Consider the following 16,330-nt stretch of genomic DNA (forward strand, 5'->3'; position numbering starts at 1 on the left):
TTCCATATCACCCATATAAAACTTTTGATAAAATAAATAATAATAATTAAACATGAGGTTACAGAAGTCTATATGCGGGTATTGGCATACATTGGTTTTGAATAATACTACTGATGATTGTCAAGAAAAGCCTTTTTTGAGGTCCTGCTATGGTAATGCCAGCTATTCTTGATATAAACAGAAGTCTAGTTAAAAAAGGGTGCACTTTAAAGGTATTAAAGTCAACTTATCTATAGCTAGCCCGTTTACCCGGGATAGAGAAGGCCTATGTTACGCCGTAAAGATGCAGTTTTATAATGGTAAAACAATTTTTAAAATCAACCCAGTACTTTTTGACTTATATCGTAACAAGCATACAAAAAAAACGTCTTTCATATAAGTAAAGATAACGTTACCTAAATTTGTCCCGACTTCGTTGTATAAAGCTCCATTTAATGCTCATAAATCGTGTATCACGTGAACTTTATCGGTCACATTCTGAGCCAGCGAGCACGCGAACAAATGTTAACCTGCACGATCTCAATATTAACTCGGTAGGTTTGGATGGAACTGTAGGAAACTTCCGAATGGAATCGATTTTCGTGAGACAATATGAAATTCTGCTCGGAAGATGAATAGCTCTGAGTATCTTATAGTCTACGGAATAGAACAAATGCGAATGAATAATGATTATAACAAACATACGATCATACGCGATCGAAGCATAGCATGGAATATTATGATGTAATAAGAAAATGTCATTAATAATTAATTATCTTCTAACTGAAATACGAACTTTTTATACAATAGACTGAGATTTATTTTGAAGAGTCGATAACTTTTTGTCGGTCATATTCGCAATTTGGTATTTATTCAATTACTACTTCCATGCTTATCACTACATACTACAAATTAAAGTCGCTTTTTTGTCCCTATGTTCGTATGTATGCTTAAATTTTTAAAACTACGCAACAAATATTGATGGCGCTTTTTTTTAATACATGTAGCGATTCAAGAGGGAGGTTTATATATATAACATCTATTAAAGTACTCCGAATTTTATTTTATATTTTACAATTATATAAAACTGACGAGTTTCGTTTGTTTGAACGCACTTATCTCGGGAAATACTGGTCCGATTGTCAGTAGTAGATAGTCCATTTGTGGAGTAAGCCTACAGGCATCATGTAAAACACGCGGGTGTTAGTAATTATATAGATAATCAAAGTGTAACACGTAACTTTTGATGCAAGTTTTCAGCGATATCTCTCTTTCTACAAAAGCGCTTAGTAAATAAATATTTTCTCGCTCCACGCTCCGAAGTGGACGTGAATAGTTGATGTTCCTCCCGAGATAATATTCTAAATCCAATTGGCGTCTCGTAGGTTACGTCTCGCCGTACATGTGAAGCTCGCTGAGCTTTTAGATTGTTAAGTATGTTGTTGTTACCACCGCCCATGAACATTTGCAGAGGCATAAGGTCCATGGCAGACCTTACGCCTCTACAAATGGATTGCCGACTTTAAATTGGGAAGGGATTAAGAAAGGATTGGCGAGAGGAATAAAGAAAATGACTGGGAAGGGTAAGGAAAAGTATATGGGCCTGTTATATTGTATAGATATGTGAAGTTGTATTGTATTTGAAGCTTCTGTATTAATATATAGATTTATACCTGGTATGAGTAATCGCAGTTGGCCGGCAAAGCAGCCGTATCACCTCTGGTGTTGCAAGTGTTTATGGGTGGAGGTGACCACTTAAAAGCATGTGGCCCACCTATCTGCTCCTTTACTTGATCTGTCGTAAAAAAAGTTACATTTAACGTTAATTGTGTGGTGTTTGTCATGAAATATACTTCTAATTATGAAAATAATGTAAGACAACGATATGTCTAAAGTTGTGTGTCTGAGAGAGAAGTCTAGATCTTAACTTATCTTACTCACTTGGTTATTTAAATTACACGTTGTATTTTTACTAATGTTCCATAATAACCGACGTTCTAAATTCACATGAGCTTTTTTTTTAATTTTTCCTTAATTTACTAGCTTTTTTTTTAAATACCTATATAAATATTTAATTTATCACATTCTACCAGCTCTAGTGTTACCATATTATAAACAATTAACGTATTTCGTACATTTTTTGTCTCACGTAATCTCTGCCTCCCATTGACAGTGCATGCGCTCGTACGTCGAGTTCGAGATCAGCAACGGCGCGTACGAGGTGTCCTGCCCGGACGCGCGCTGCGGCGCCGGCGCAGCGCTGTCCATAGACGAGATATCGAAGCTGGTGACGAGTGCGCTGCTGGAGAAACACATTAAGTTCCGGATCAACCATGGTGAGTTGTTGGTTTAATTGTATGTTTTTAAATGGTTCTTTATACGTATATATCTACTTGATACACTAGCGGTCCGCCCCGGCTTCGGCCGTGGTACATATATAGCTTATAGCCTTCCTCAATAAATGGGCTATCTAAAACTGAAAGAATTTTTCAAATGCGACCCATGCAAGTTCATCTCTACAGGAATATGTTTTACTAGTTGTTTGCCCTGGTACGCCCGTGGTACATATACAGCGTATATCAGCAGAGTAGCAGCTTTCTAATGGTGATAGAATTTTTGAAATCGGTCCAGTAGTTTTTACGTGAAAACATTACAAACACACGATGTCATTGTCACATTTAATACGAATCTCTAAATAATTACATTTCGAATCTTCATATTTTTGTATAAACTTTCACACGGGTAATACCGGAGGATTTATTGCATGTCTTGTCTGTCTGTCTTTTCTTACTATTTGTTACTAATCTCGGTTCTAACTTGTTCGATTTTCGTCTGCACACTAATCTTGTAGAACTTACATCGACAATTTTATAGAAATGATCTTATATTATGCCAGAAACCGGAGGCCCGTTTCCTTTTCCTCACCCGTTCCAGTCCATTCCTTCTTTCCTGTCGTTAATCCTTACCTTTTCCCTTACCCCATAAAAGCGGGCATCGCATTCGCAGAGGCACTACCTTTGCGAATGTTCATGGGCGGTGGTGATCGCTTACCATCAGGCGAACCACCAGCTCAGTTGCCCGCTATGACATAAAAAAGAAACACATTTAAGTTTCTATATAACAAGATTGCAAACAAGTAACCGCTTCGTAATAAATGTCCTTTCATAAATACATCGATAACTTAACTCGTTACATTGTTTTACAACATATTAAACTATAAACAAGTCATATTGTATTTAAAGCAATAAATTTATTACTATGAGAGTACTTTGTTCGCAATTTGCTCCGTGCTTGTGGTTTCGTTAGCGCGATTCAAATATCCGAGAGCTGTGACGGCTCAAGGGTTAAGGACTTCGACTGCAACTAAAAGGTCTAGGGTTCATTATTTTTCAACGAGGGTTTATTGTTCAATTTATATGCGCATGATAAAATTTCTCCTGTCAAACTGCACTTGATCAAGATGCGGCATATATTGTGGACACGTAAAGGGTTTTATGTTTATTATAGGTATTTTATTTATAAAAGTACCAATATACATTCGCATTAAGTTAAAAGCAGCATAATTAAATTTAATTTCTCTATATATTTTAGTTTTTGACAACCCTATTCCATTTTGCGTCATTTATATCAACAGTTCACAAATCTTAATATCACATAACCTTTTACAAACTAATAAAATAACGTAAAGAAAATTAAGTACACATGGGCGAGGTTGAAGTATCGATTCCACCTCATCCAGTGCAATTACTTGCAGCCCCCGCTATTCGCCCCTAGTGGGGGTTGAAGTGCGGATAGAGTTTATTTGAACATACATTTCTTTGTTGTTTTTTTACTTTTGAGCGAATTGTAAATATGTAAATGGTTATGTTAATTTCAGTTATTTTTTCGTTTTCTTGTCTAACTGCTGCAGTTTTTATGTACAGATAGAGCAAACCTTCAAGGACATAGTTAGATTTTTTTGTTATTAAAACAATACCCTGCTGAGGGTATAGGTTGTGGACGAATCCTAACTAACACCTGTGACCAATGAAAGCGGTGGAGTTTAGTTGGTAGCTTACTATTGCACTGGGATTCTGACATACCCCAGGCCTCTTTTTGCGGAGGCCTTAGGTTGGAAAAAAGCATGTCCACTTATAAAAGAAAGCTATAGGAATTAGTGAAGGAGCGCCTGATACGCGTAACAAAATAATATGTATGCGATACGAGCTGTGGACGGAAAGTTGGCGTATTTAAAACCTGACTGAAATAATTAATTGGAATAGCAGTCTTTAATTTGAAGATTAATTAATCATTGAATCAGATTATTATATCATTCTTTATTTTCAACAAAAATTGTACGCAAGGTATTTCGATCTGCTTAATATCAGAGATAGATTAAAGTCTTGAGTAAGGTATAACCTTTTAACCCAAGCAAGTGCTACGCGCAGACGCAGCCAGTCTTTTCATATGTTTAACTAAGATTACTATTCTAAATGGAACTATAGAATGTTCTAGAAGGAACCTATCTTTCACTAAACCAGAACATAACAGCATTTACTGGTTACTAGTGAAAGTATCGTTACTTAAAAGTGTCGTGTGCGGATTGAATTATCGATGGTTTAAATGCATTATAATAAGAGCTGTTAGTTTGAGAATGATTATGGCGGGATGTGAAGGAAATGTTTCGTTAGTGATATCCGGGTTTTACTCGCTGTGCAGTGTTCAGTCGTTTTAGTATAATAAATTATAATGAGCTAACGGCCCGCCCTGGCTTCAAACGAACCTCCCGTGCGACTTAACAAAACTTTTAAATAAATTAATTAGCCGAATTGGTCGAGCCGTTCTCTAGTTTTACGCTTAGCAACATATTTGGCGATTCGTGTTTATTTATACATAAATCGCACTTAATTTCCAGATGTTGTATTATTTTTGTTGTCCTTTTTGGATTTATTAATTGACGTGATTCGTTGAGTTTAATTGTAAATACATTTCATAGGCGTCATACTAGCTTATAGTGGCATTATAAGAATTACGGACGACTGTTCCCTGGTAGACATTTCATTTTATCCCGAGGTGGTCGTCCATCTTGTATGTCAGCCCCTGCGAGTTAAGTATGGCAACAACATTTTATTATATGAAGTTCTATTGTAAATAACCTAATAAAATCAAGGCACGATCAAACTTAATAAAAAATATTTTTTTTATACAGTCTACACTTGCCCGGATTTGCCCTTGTTATATACACCGCTTGTAATACTCAGGGATCACGTATACGTAACGGCGAAAAGGGTTTTTATAATTGGTGATCATTCGTTCCTCAGATTAACGCGTACAAACCATCAAACTCTTCAGCTTTATATTATTAAGTATAGATTATTCGGTTTAAAAATGAACACGCTGTATATCACCTTCAGGCATTACCACATAAATAGGTTAGCACATAGAAGCATGCTATTACCATATTATTTATTCTGTGTTATAACATCGGCTACTAATTACGACGATGCGCTCTGTTTAGCCATGGTCGTGATTTGCCTATAGCTGTTACGTAATCACGACAATCGATAGAAACATAAAGAACTGTTAGGATGTACGGTGTTTATACAAGTTGTCTGAGTTATACAGGATGTTATGTAAGAACTTTTTTATAGTGATGTCCGATGTGTAAAGAAAGAAAGAAAGAAAGGAAGCATGTTTATATACACACATAAAAAAACGAAAATATAGGTCACTTATGTAGATACTTAAATATATAAATACCTGTGTATGATAGGGTTGATGTTTAATACATTGAAAATAGTTTAAAAGGTAAGATAATTCCATGTGAAGTTATAGAATTTATATTAATTTATCTGTTGAGGTCATTTCCTGATCACCTTTGTGATTATTGCTATAAATCTCAAATTAATATAATTTACGTTATTTGTCAGAATGTGGTTATGACAATTGTGAGAATTGTAATTGCATTTCGCATATTTTATTAATTGCGTACAAATAATAATATGTTTTAAAATTGAGATATGCATTACATCATTTCTATCTATTATAATAATTTGAATACGTTAACATCAATAAACACTTAAACCTTAAAGTTACAATGATTGAATATAAAAATCATATGTCCTCTCGCTATAACCTTGCACAGAATAAAATATTTACCGTAAGAACCATCTTAAGACGTGCCAACTGCCCGTGTTTACTATAATTCTAGAACATTCGCATCCCTCCAGGATGCCGTCTTATGTGCCGATAATTTCCCTCGAGATGCGCTCCAAAACTGGAGGCTCGCAGTCTCTTTACGTTGCATTGTTTAGAGAATTTTATGCCCATACTGGACTTTGAAAACTGTATCGTGTATGATGTTATGGAATACTGGCCTTTTCAGGATGTTGGTCTTCAAAAAAAAACATATCTTAGCGTCCTCTGAATGGATTAGAATATAATGTACCATTCAATCATATTCGTATGGATTACGTTTACTCTTTTATCAGTTTTATGTGGTTTTTGATGCTATTAGAAAGACATACACATAGTCCGCCGATAGGTTTCGTTCATCATCAGTCCATATATGTTCCCACTGCTGGGACACAGGCCTCCTATGAGGGTTCAGGCCATAATCCACCACGCTGGCCAAGTGCGGGTTGGCAGATGTCACATGTCGTCGAACTTTTAATTCTTGGACATGCCGGTTTCCTCACGATGTTTTCCTTCACCGTTTGTCAGTGGTGATGTTATAATATATATGTGATAAATTGAAAAATCAATATATTTCCTGCACGCTCGCCCGGTCTCGAACCCCGACTTATCGTTTTTAAAGTCCGAGGTTCTCGCCACTGAGCCATCACTGCTTTTGGGATTTTATTTTATTGGATTCGATAGGTTTCGTTATCAAGGACTAATTCTAACAGTTGTGATGTTATTTCGTTAGTAGGTATAATACGCCTTATATGGCTGTACGTTACGTGTTGTGTATGATATCTTATATTATGTATTCAAAATTTGTTCTACGAAGCTGTGATTAGTTCACTATAAGTACTAACTATCCTATAACTTGGTCCACTGCCTCGCCTCATCAAGGTTGCCATAAGCGAATGCAATGCACGTATTTCATCGATATTTACCATTTGCGTATCAGCAAACCATGTATCCAGCATTTGTGAATAAGTTATTATAATTTATATTTGATAGCACAATAAATTCTCCAACAATGTTTCATAAAGATATGTCGTTATATATTGATTACAATATTAAACATTTAATGCCCGACATAAACGTTTGTGATGTAAATGAAGCTATTAAATCATTAAGAACAATCGTCCATCAATCATCGGGGCGACGCAAAAACTTGGACTGTATATAACACCTTCCTAGGTATACGAGTGTATTTATGTAACACTGTTTATGTTAAACTTCTTGTGCCCCGCGGTTTCGCCCACCTTGTACATAATGTTACATGGGCTTCCTCAATAAGTGGACTTTTCTTCTACACAAAATAAATTTTTAATTTCGGACCAGTAGTTCCTGAGATAAGCGCGTTCATACTTTACAGTGTGCTAGCTGCGCCCTGCGGTTTCACCCGCGTAAGTCTGTATCTCGTAGGAATATTGGGATAAAAAGTTGCCTATGAGTTATTTCACTTGTCCAGCTATATACGTACCAAATTTCATTGCAATCGTTTCAGTAATTCTTGCGTGAAAGAGTAACAATAATAAATAATAACATACACATACACATACATCCATCCTCATGTACTTTCGCATTTATAATATTAGTAGGATTAGTATAAGAATAGATGTGTTTTATATAAGAGAAAGTCACTATAGGAAGTATGAAGTTTTTCCTTATCCGGGACAAAGATGAGTTAAGGTAATTGATTATAGTGAAGTTTATAGATAATATTTTTCTCCTCTGAACCGAGATAAGGAAAAGCGTTTCAACGTAATATTATTTAGTTAGGAAACGAATGTTGAAGACTTTGTAAGTTCATTATAGATTTTATCAGACCAACGAAACTCGCGGCTTCCTCATCAACAGAACAGAATTACGTTTAATTTTTTATTCATATTTAACTATAAATAAATAGTATGCAATGACGTAACGCGCACAAAATAGATCGTAATAAATTAAATTGTGCACCATAATTGGTTTCCAGTATACAATGCAAGCGCGAAGGAACGTTACAGCTGATAGCATACATTCGAACTTTCCAGAAGTTATCTATAGCAATAATCTAAAAGGTCGTCGCCCATGTCAAGAGTATAGAAATAGAAAGTTTCATTCGTATCGAATTTACCTTCGTCTGCTTTACAGTTTACTGTCTTTATATTACGTCTCGACTGCGTTGTATCGTTTGCAAAAACCCGTTCCTTCTATCTGCTTTCTTGGCGGAAGGTGGACTGGACTTGTTTCAATACTAGTCGATATATATTGTAATGAACTACGGGACAGAACTCTTGCTCTGATATGATTTTAAAAGAGCAACTACTTACAGAGTTTTTTGCCTACGGCCCCTCTCTGTTGACACTGCTCGCCGAACCGGTGGTAAATTATTATATTTTTTCTCTATTATGACAGTGCAAAAGACGCATGTTGAAATCTAGTTGAATGAATAAATGGTCGAGTTTGAGTGAGTAAAATTTTAATGGATACTGCTCGAAGTTTGTAGGACAACGTAGGTTGATTATGACGTCATTTTTTGAAATCTTACGTTTGGAGAATTCTAACATAGGTATATGAATCGAGGGGCTGATTAGCTGTGATTATATAGTCCCGACACGAACGTAATGTGGAATTTAAATATTTATCAATTATTTGATATTTGCGTATATTCTCCAGCAATTATTGTAATGGGAATTTAAATTGTATCATATGACATCTTATGAAATAAAAAAAGGTATCTAAAAATGTATTGAATAATTCGAATTGTAACTAAGTACACGTAGTAAATTATGAGCCAAAAAATTTAAATTTTGGCAACCATTTCCCACAGATATGCACAAAATTCACCTTCCCATAACGTCGTAACACGTTGGACGTGTCGTATACCTCTCACTTACGTCAGCAGACGCAGTCATCAACTATTTAATCCATTATTGCAATAACCAAAAGCACTTCCGCGGTTAAACGAACGCTCGGCGGGGTCAGCGACCGGGGAGTACGATAAATGTACACTTTCGATTTTTTCCCATGTTTTTGCGATGGTGTCTGATGAAAATGAAAGCGTTGGACATTGTTCTTGTGCACGAAGTGGTCTGAAGTGTAGATAGATGCATTTACTTATTTATCGAAGGATACAAAGGCTACAAATAAGTTGGACATAGACGTATCGGATTTTTCATATTAAACATTTTGTAACTTAGTCATTGTATTATTTATTTCGATGTTTTAGATTGGGTTTTAGGTTCACGCTGATCGTCAGTGCTGACAGTCGAAACGTATGGACTTATAACCACCGCCCGCGCTATACCTACACGTTATTTTAATACGCTTCACAGCTAGGTTCATAAAATTCAGCTGTCAGCACCGACGGTCAGCGTGACTCTAAAATCAGCCTTAATACATAATATCAAGGTTTGGGGAGTTTGGTCCAGCGAATAAATCGCCTCATAAATGTAAGATCTCATGATCAGTATGATCAGTATGATTGTATTTCATAATACAAACACGATCTTTGCTCGTCATAACTGGTAGATATTTGGATTGGATTATAATGCATAATATATTTATACTTCCTGTTGATCTCTTCTGGCGACGGTATCGGTTTTTGATATTTTTCCACGTTTTTGCTCACCTATTATCGGTATAGGGTTTCCGCCCGTCGTTTCCCGTCTAATTATCAGTTTTTGCGATGTGATCCAAAGTTCTATCAATCTATATTTAAATGATTGCACCGACATAAGCTTTTTCTATATTACTTGCTACCGCCCCGGTTTCGCTCGTGGTACATATATAGGGATCACGTGCATATCTAACGGTGAAAGAAGTTCTGAAATCGGTCCAGTAGTTCCTGAGATTACGGCGTTAAAACATACACTCCTCAGCTTTATATAATTCAGTATAGACTTGCTATATTCATTGATCTATTGATATATATAATAAATAAACGCTGGTGCTATTTTTGATCGAGATTTGTTTTTCCCACCAAAAAAACGCACCTATTTTATTATTTTATAAATACTTTCGAGGGTTACTTTTAATAATAATAATAAACATGATGATGATTTTCCAAGGCAATATCCCATCTATCCCTTACTATATATACAGCGCGTTCGAACAGATATCTGAGTTCTTTCAACATCAGAAATGGTCATTACATAAAGGTAAAAGTATAAGTCAAGATCGATAGTCACGGCCGTTCGTTGGCTCCACACCGGATGTAGGATTTGCTCTCTTGATTTCAATAACAAATTTCATATTGACAAGGTATTGAAGTGAACTCGGCCAGATTTCGTTAACGCATCGTTTTATTGTGGAACTATGTGGGTTTGGTTTGAAATTTAAATTGAACTATCTGCGCTCCGCGGTTTCGCCCGCGTAAGTCCGTGTCCTGTAGGAATATCGGGATAAAAAGTATAGTTAAAGTTGCCTATATGTAATTCCAGTTGTCCAGCTATCTACTTACCAAATTTCATTGCAACCGGTTCAGTAGTTTTTGCGTGAAAGAGCAACAAACACACACACATCCTTACGAACTTTCGCATTTATGATATTAGTAGGATTAGTAGGAAGTAAGATTTGAAATTTGAAATTGATTTCTCATGGTTTCGGTAGTTGGTTCATTAGTGTAGTTTCCGGGGTTAGGTTTTGTTTTATGAAAGTGCTGTTCATAATTGGATGAGCAAACTTTTATGACTATTCGGTTTTACTGTCTATATGATTATCTAGCTATGCCCCTTCTAATTTTCTCTTATAATAAAACAGTATACTATGAAGATTGATGGGCTGATTGGTTTCCTGGTGATTATACCAACTAATCATGACCAATTATCTTAATAAATGTTTAAGAAGGTACATGTATAATATTTTAATCTTAAAAATTATCGTAAATAATTAATTAAAAGCAACATAGTTCTGTTTTCGTTCTATTGCGTATACCTAACATCAAGTATACTGGACACAGCGATTGTAAATGATAATAATCTATTTGTATTCTACTTCCTCTCCAAAACTAACTCTCACTCACGTGTCTCCTTACAGAAGTGGCGATGGACGCGATGCGCGCGTTCTGCCCGCGGCCCGGCTGCGACACCATAGTGCCGGTGCGCGCCGCCAGCCCGGCGCACTGTCCCAAGTGCAAACACGATTTCTGCTCGCAGTGCAACCAAGAGGTGAGTTGGTAGAGAAAATAGACCCTATTGCCTTATATTACAGTGGATGTTTGAATGTTTAGAAGTAATTTAGGGTTGGCAGTTTAAAAACAAGTACACGCACGACTTCTGCTCGCAGTGTAGGTAACCAAGAGGTGAGTTGGTAGAGTCTACTTGTCAAAAGATAATAGACCCTACTGCTAACAATTAAGCTTCCTGTTCTGAATTCCTTTGAATGTCGTAGTCGAAGGAATTCTGGGAAGAGCATGCCAAGTGCAAAATTGACTATGCTAAATATATAATTAATAAAAATAATCTATATATATAAAATTCTCGTGTCACAGTTTTCGTTGCCAAACTCCTCCGAAACGGCTTGACCGATTTTGATGAAATTTTTTGTGCTTATCCGGTATCTATGAGAATCGGCCAACATCTATTTTTCATAGCCCTAAATTATAAGAGTAAGGCAGAACAGCGTTTGCCGGGTGCAGCTAGTGATAGATAATAGATACCTAGATCTTCGACATGCCTAAATTCAAACAAGTATTCTTTTCGCTGTGAATTTTTAAAGATTCAACAAGAAATGATAACACATTGCAGGAAATGTATTTGTATTTACCTACTTATACTGTATAATAAAATATCGCACACATGCATAAATATCGTAGAAATAAACGCAGCTGAATCCAAACGACAGGTACGGTACATAAAATTGTGAAAGTTCAAATGCGATTATGGGTTATACAATAAAGGCGGTAACAATGGTATCCCACGGTAACCATAACAATGGGATGCAAATCGCGTGCTTTCTCCGTCCTCTGAACAGACGGAGACGGAACGACAGGCTTATTGGTTTAGTCTATACACACGTTTATTTTTATGGTTATAAAATAAAGCATTATAACAAAAAGTATTAAAGTTAAGAAAGAAACAGACGCGACAAATTACGTGTGAACGTGTGTGTACGGTGAAGCTTTGGGAGGAATTACAAGAAACGAGAGCTAATAATAATAAATTAGGATGTAAAATGAATGATAGATAGGAAATTATTCAATCCTGACGATCAATATGAGGATAATAAGAAAATTATTCATTGACACCGATCCTTGAGAAGGTTACAAATTTAATCTGTCCGTTTGAAATAGGTCAAAATTGTATCTTAAGAATTCAATTACATACAAAGATACAGGTGAAGCTAATATGAGCGTGTTAAAAATGAGCTAAATGGCTGTGTAATTTTATGATGTGTGTCCATTAACGGGAGTTTTCAAAACCTAATTAAATAATATGTAAAACCATTTCTCTGTCCATATATTTCAAAAATGTCAATCAAGAGATAAACACAATTTACAGTTCAATAATAAAATAATTATATGAAATAGTTTCACAATTCCAATCTATGAAACTCGATAGTTAAGTATGCTGAAAAAGGGAACTTCAAAGCTATAAATAAAAACAGCATAAAGAAAGAGTCTCTTTCATCACAATCAGATAGCTCTAACAGAACTGCGCTCTTTTAACACCGATGGATTTAGGTTGAGTACAATACATTGCTGCATCGCCGTTGGCAGCCTGCCGGTGCACTTAGCTCGAGTGAGTAATGGGCCGTTACAAGGTTAGGCTCTCGAGAGTTGGAGCTCTGTAGGAGTATGGGGTGCAGAAATTTCATTATCGGATGTTGGTAGAATACCGTAACATGAACCCTTTTGTTATGAAACAATTGCTTCTACTTTTTGATAGTAGTAGTTTGATTAATTGGTAAATAAAAATTCCTAGGTATCATGCAAAAAGGTTGCGAATCATTAAATCATTCTATTAAAGATAAGCTGTTTGGAGATATTCGAATAAAGGAAAAATATATAAAAGAATGAGATCATCGTTAGTATCTTCAAATTGAGTGTGACGCCTTTATTATTTCAACTTCCCAATATACTTTACGTTACATTTAACAGAAATAAGAATAGATTTTTTTAACCGAGCAGCTGATTCGCCTGATGATAAACGATCACCACTGCCCATGAAAATTTGCAGTGGAAGGGCCTATGCATTACCCGCTTTTAAGTCGTAATAAAAGACTTTTAAAAAGTAAATAAAGAAATGAAATGGGAAGGGTAGGGAAAAGGATACGGGGCTCCGGCTCCCCCACTGAAGGAACGAACCGCAGTGGCATTCGCATGATACTGTTTCACGCTAATCCTCTGTGGATGTGTGGTGCCTTCCGAGGCGTCCTCTATTAAAAATTTATGATATAATTCTGGACACCCATTGCACCTTACTTGTAACTATGGTACAATGTGTGTGATAAGGTACAATGTGTATTTCATGTATAAGTTATATATACACTATATTATTACCATGAAATATGGTTATTGAACATGCCATAAATATTATAACAAATAAAATTTCCACATTCCTTGTAAAGTTGCGCCATATAATATAAAGTCTTCCTAACAAAAATAAACATGCATAAATACACAATGTAAATAAATTTTAAATAATGCAATAACGTAAAGTACAAGGCGAAAGAATCCATAAAGCAGCGGTAAGGGAGCAATCAAATGTTTTATTTGATTTTTGCTCAAACAATGTTTTAACATATAATAATATATGTATACTCCAATGTTATTACGGAATGCTTTGTTTACTTCAGATATTATGGTAACATATTGCAGCTATTACGCAGTATATAATATGTGGAATAAATAACAGGTGAATTTTATTTGTTCGCGAACAAAACGATTCGTATATATCGTTTCTGCGTTCACTGATCCAATATAAATAAAGTATATTGAAGCCTGTGATGCTGGTTGTTTGAATCGAGAACTGCGATCCAATATTTTTATTTATTTATTTTAATACATACATAATTATTTTTTTTATATTTACAATTTATGGCAATTACAATTTGGTTTATATAAATATATTGTATTGTATATGAGATTGGTAAATGTATTAGTCATATATGGACTGAACAGTATGTATGTAATGCTCCCTATAGTGATATTTATTATTTTCTAGTAGTAGTAGGTTTTATTTTGTGTCGAGCTGCGACCAACAGTTATTTTCTAATCAGTCTTTAAACTTTAACTAGCTTTATAGATGTAACTATACATGTAAAGCTTCCTTTTGAATCACTCTATCTTCTAAAAAAATCTCATCAAAATCAGTTGTGTAGTATTAAAGATCTATATACATACTAGTATATACATACATAGGGACAGACGTGGGAAGTGACTTTCCTTTATACTATTTGATGATGACACCTTTTTTTTCCTCAATTGCCCTTTTCCGATTCTTCGCCGTCAGTTATTTACCATACAGATGTGTGATCCAAGTCTCATTCGGCAATTTTTTTTAGAATTCATTGATCATTTGCTCTATAAATGTTACTAGTTGTCCGCCCTCGGTTTCACCCGCGTGGAATTCGGTTATATCGCTTTCATCCCCTATTTCAATCCCTATGTCCTTTCCCAAGGTCAGTTCTATCTTTATACCAAATTTCATCAAAATCGCTTCAGTGGCTTAGGCGTGAAAGCGTAACAGACAGACAGACATAGTTACTTTCGCATTTATAATATTAGTGGGGATTGATTTGGCGTACCATATACATATATAGGATAATACGCTCTGGCATTTCTTGGAGTATGACATGGATGTAAACTTCTTAAATATCAGCTTTTCACATTACCGTTTCGGAAAGCAACTTCATGTCGATTTATGAGCATCAGAAATAGATCTATCATAACTTATAAGTATCGTTGAATTAGTTGGAATGCCTAACCGAGCGACGGTATACGAAATTTCGTTTTATATCGAAAAATAACCTTCGTCCTATAGTCGAGATCTGGCGCGGTGCCAAGGCAGTATACGGATTTCGATATACCTTAGGCGCCGTGACCTTACTCTTTGGTACAGTGGCTAATGTATACAGTCGAGAGGACTAGGTGTCGATTCCCAAAATATGTATTATCATAGGTACATGTTATCCCTAAGTTGAATCCTAGTGTAGTCTTGTAATAACATTTAAAGGGAAAGTACCTACTCGCAATAAAATTTTACTCAAAGAAAATATTCCATCGTTTTTTAAAAGACACGAAACTGCATTCAAACATTATAGTAGATATACAAATAAAATCTGGTGGTGAAAGAGTGAAATAGGTTTGATCCTCGATTTAACAATAAATATTTTATTAGATTTGTGATGAGAAAATAAATAAATAAATAATTAAATTATCCTGAATATCCTGCAGCCACATAACATGACAGTTATTCATAAATTAGTTTGTTGTCCATAGCCTGCATGCAGATTTTTATGACTTTTTAACTTGATATATATACAAAATGTATGTGAGATAATTTTCCCTCCAATTAATTTGCATTTTTCAAGCACTTAACTACTTAAAATTACAAACCGTTGACGTCATCCGCTCATCACAATTATAAAGTAAAATTGAATTCATACACGATATATTTCCTAAATTACACCCAAATTTATCGAGTCATTCGTGTGTTTGCTATAAAAATACAAATATAAAGAAATAAGATAAATAAAATTCCGGTATTGTTCACTAAAATTGCTCGGTGAATTTAAATTCCACTATAAATAAGGTTGAGAAACACGTCACATTTTAAGATAATTAAGCGCTTAACAAAATCACAACCGCGGATGGTACGTGATTGAAGGCGCCTCATTTAATAACGTCGGATAATGGAATTTTAATTGAAGCTAAGCGGCTAGATTTATTAAACCAACTATTTTGCTTGGCGCTGTTTAATTAGTCGCTGCCAAACGAATATGAACCTTATTTGCTCGGCGATAAAATACGCGTCACGATTAAAATAATGCAAAAAAAGTGCATAATAGTGAATAATCAATAGACTTAGATTACTGAATACCAATGCGTATTTAGCTACAATTGTATGGTAGTAGTGAAATAATCATCTGGAGCGGCCGTCAAGGGAAAAGTGACTTTGTTGCGTTTACACTGAATTCCAGTTAATTGCATGGTTACACTGTATTTAAATTATTTATAGCAATGGAACGGGTGCGAGATACGTAAACAAAT

General features: G+C 35.3%; 1 protein-coding gene across 1 annotated transcript in view; it reads left to right on the plus strand.

Moving 5' to 3' along the window:
• LOC119840715 overlaps positions 1-16,330 on the plus strand; it is a 113,855-nt gene that overhangs the window by 92,214 nt on the left and 5,311 nt on the right. Inside the window, exons 7-8 of the mRNA XM_038367429.1 lie at positions 2,153-2,315; positions 11,155-11,285. Of these exons, the coding sequence (XP_038223357.1) occupies positions 2,153-2,315; positions 11,155-11,285 (294 nt within the window). The remainder of the gene's footprint in view (positions 1-2,152; positions 2,316-11,154; positions 11,286-16,330) is intronic.

Source organism: Zerene cesonia, chromosome 7 (assembly GCF_012273895.1).
Source record: "Zerene cesonia ecotype Mississippi chromosome 7, Zerene_cesonia_1.1, whole genome shotgun sequence".
Lineage (NCBI taxonomy): Eukaryota > Metazoa > Arthropoda > Insecta > Lepidoptera > Pieridae > Zerene > Zerene cesonia.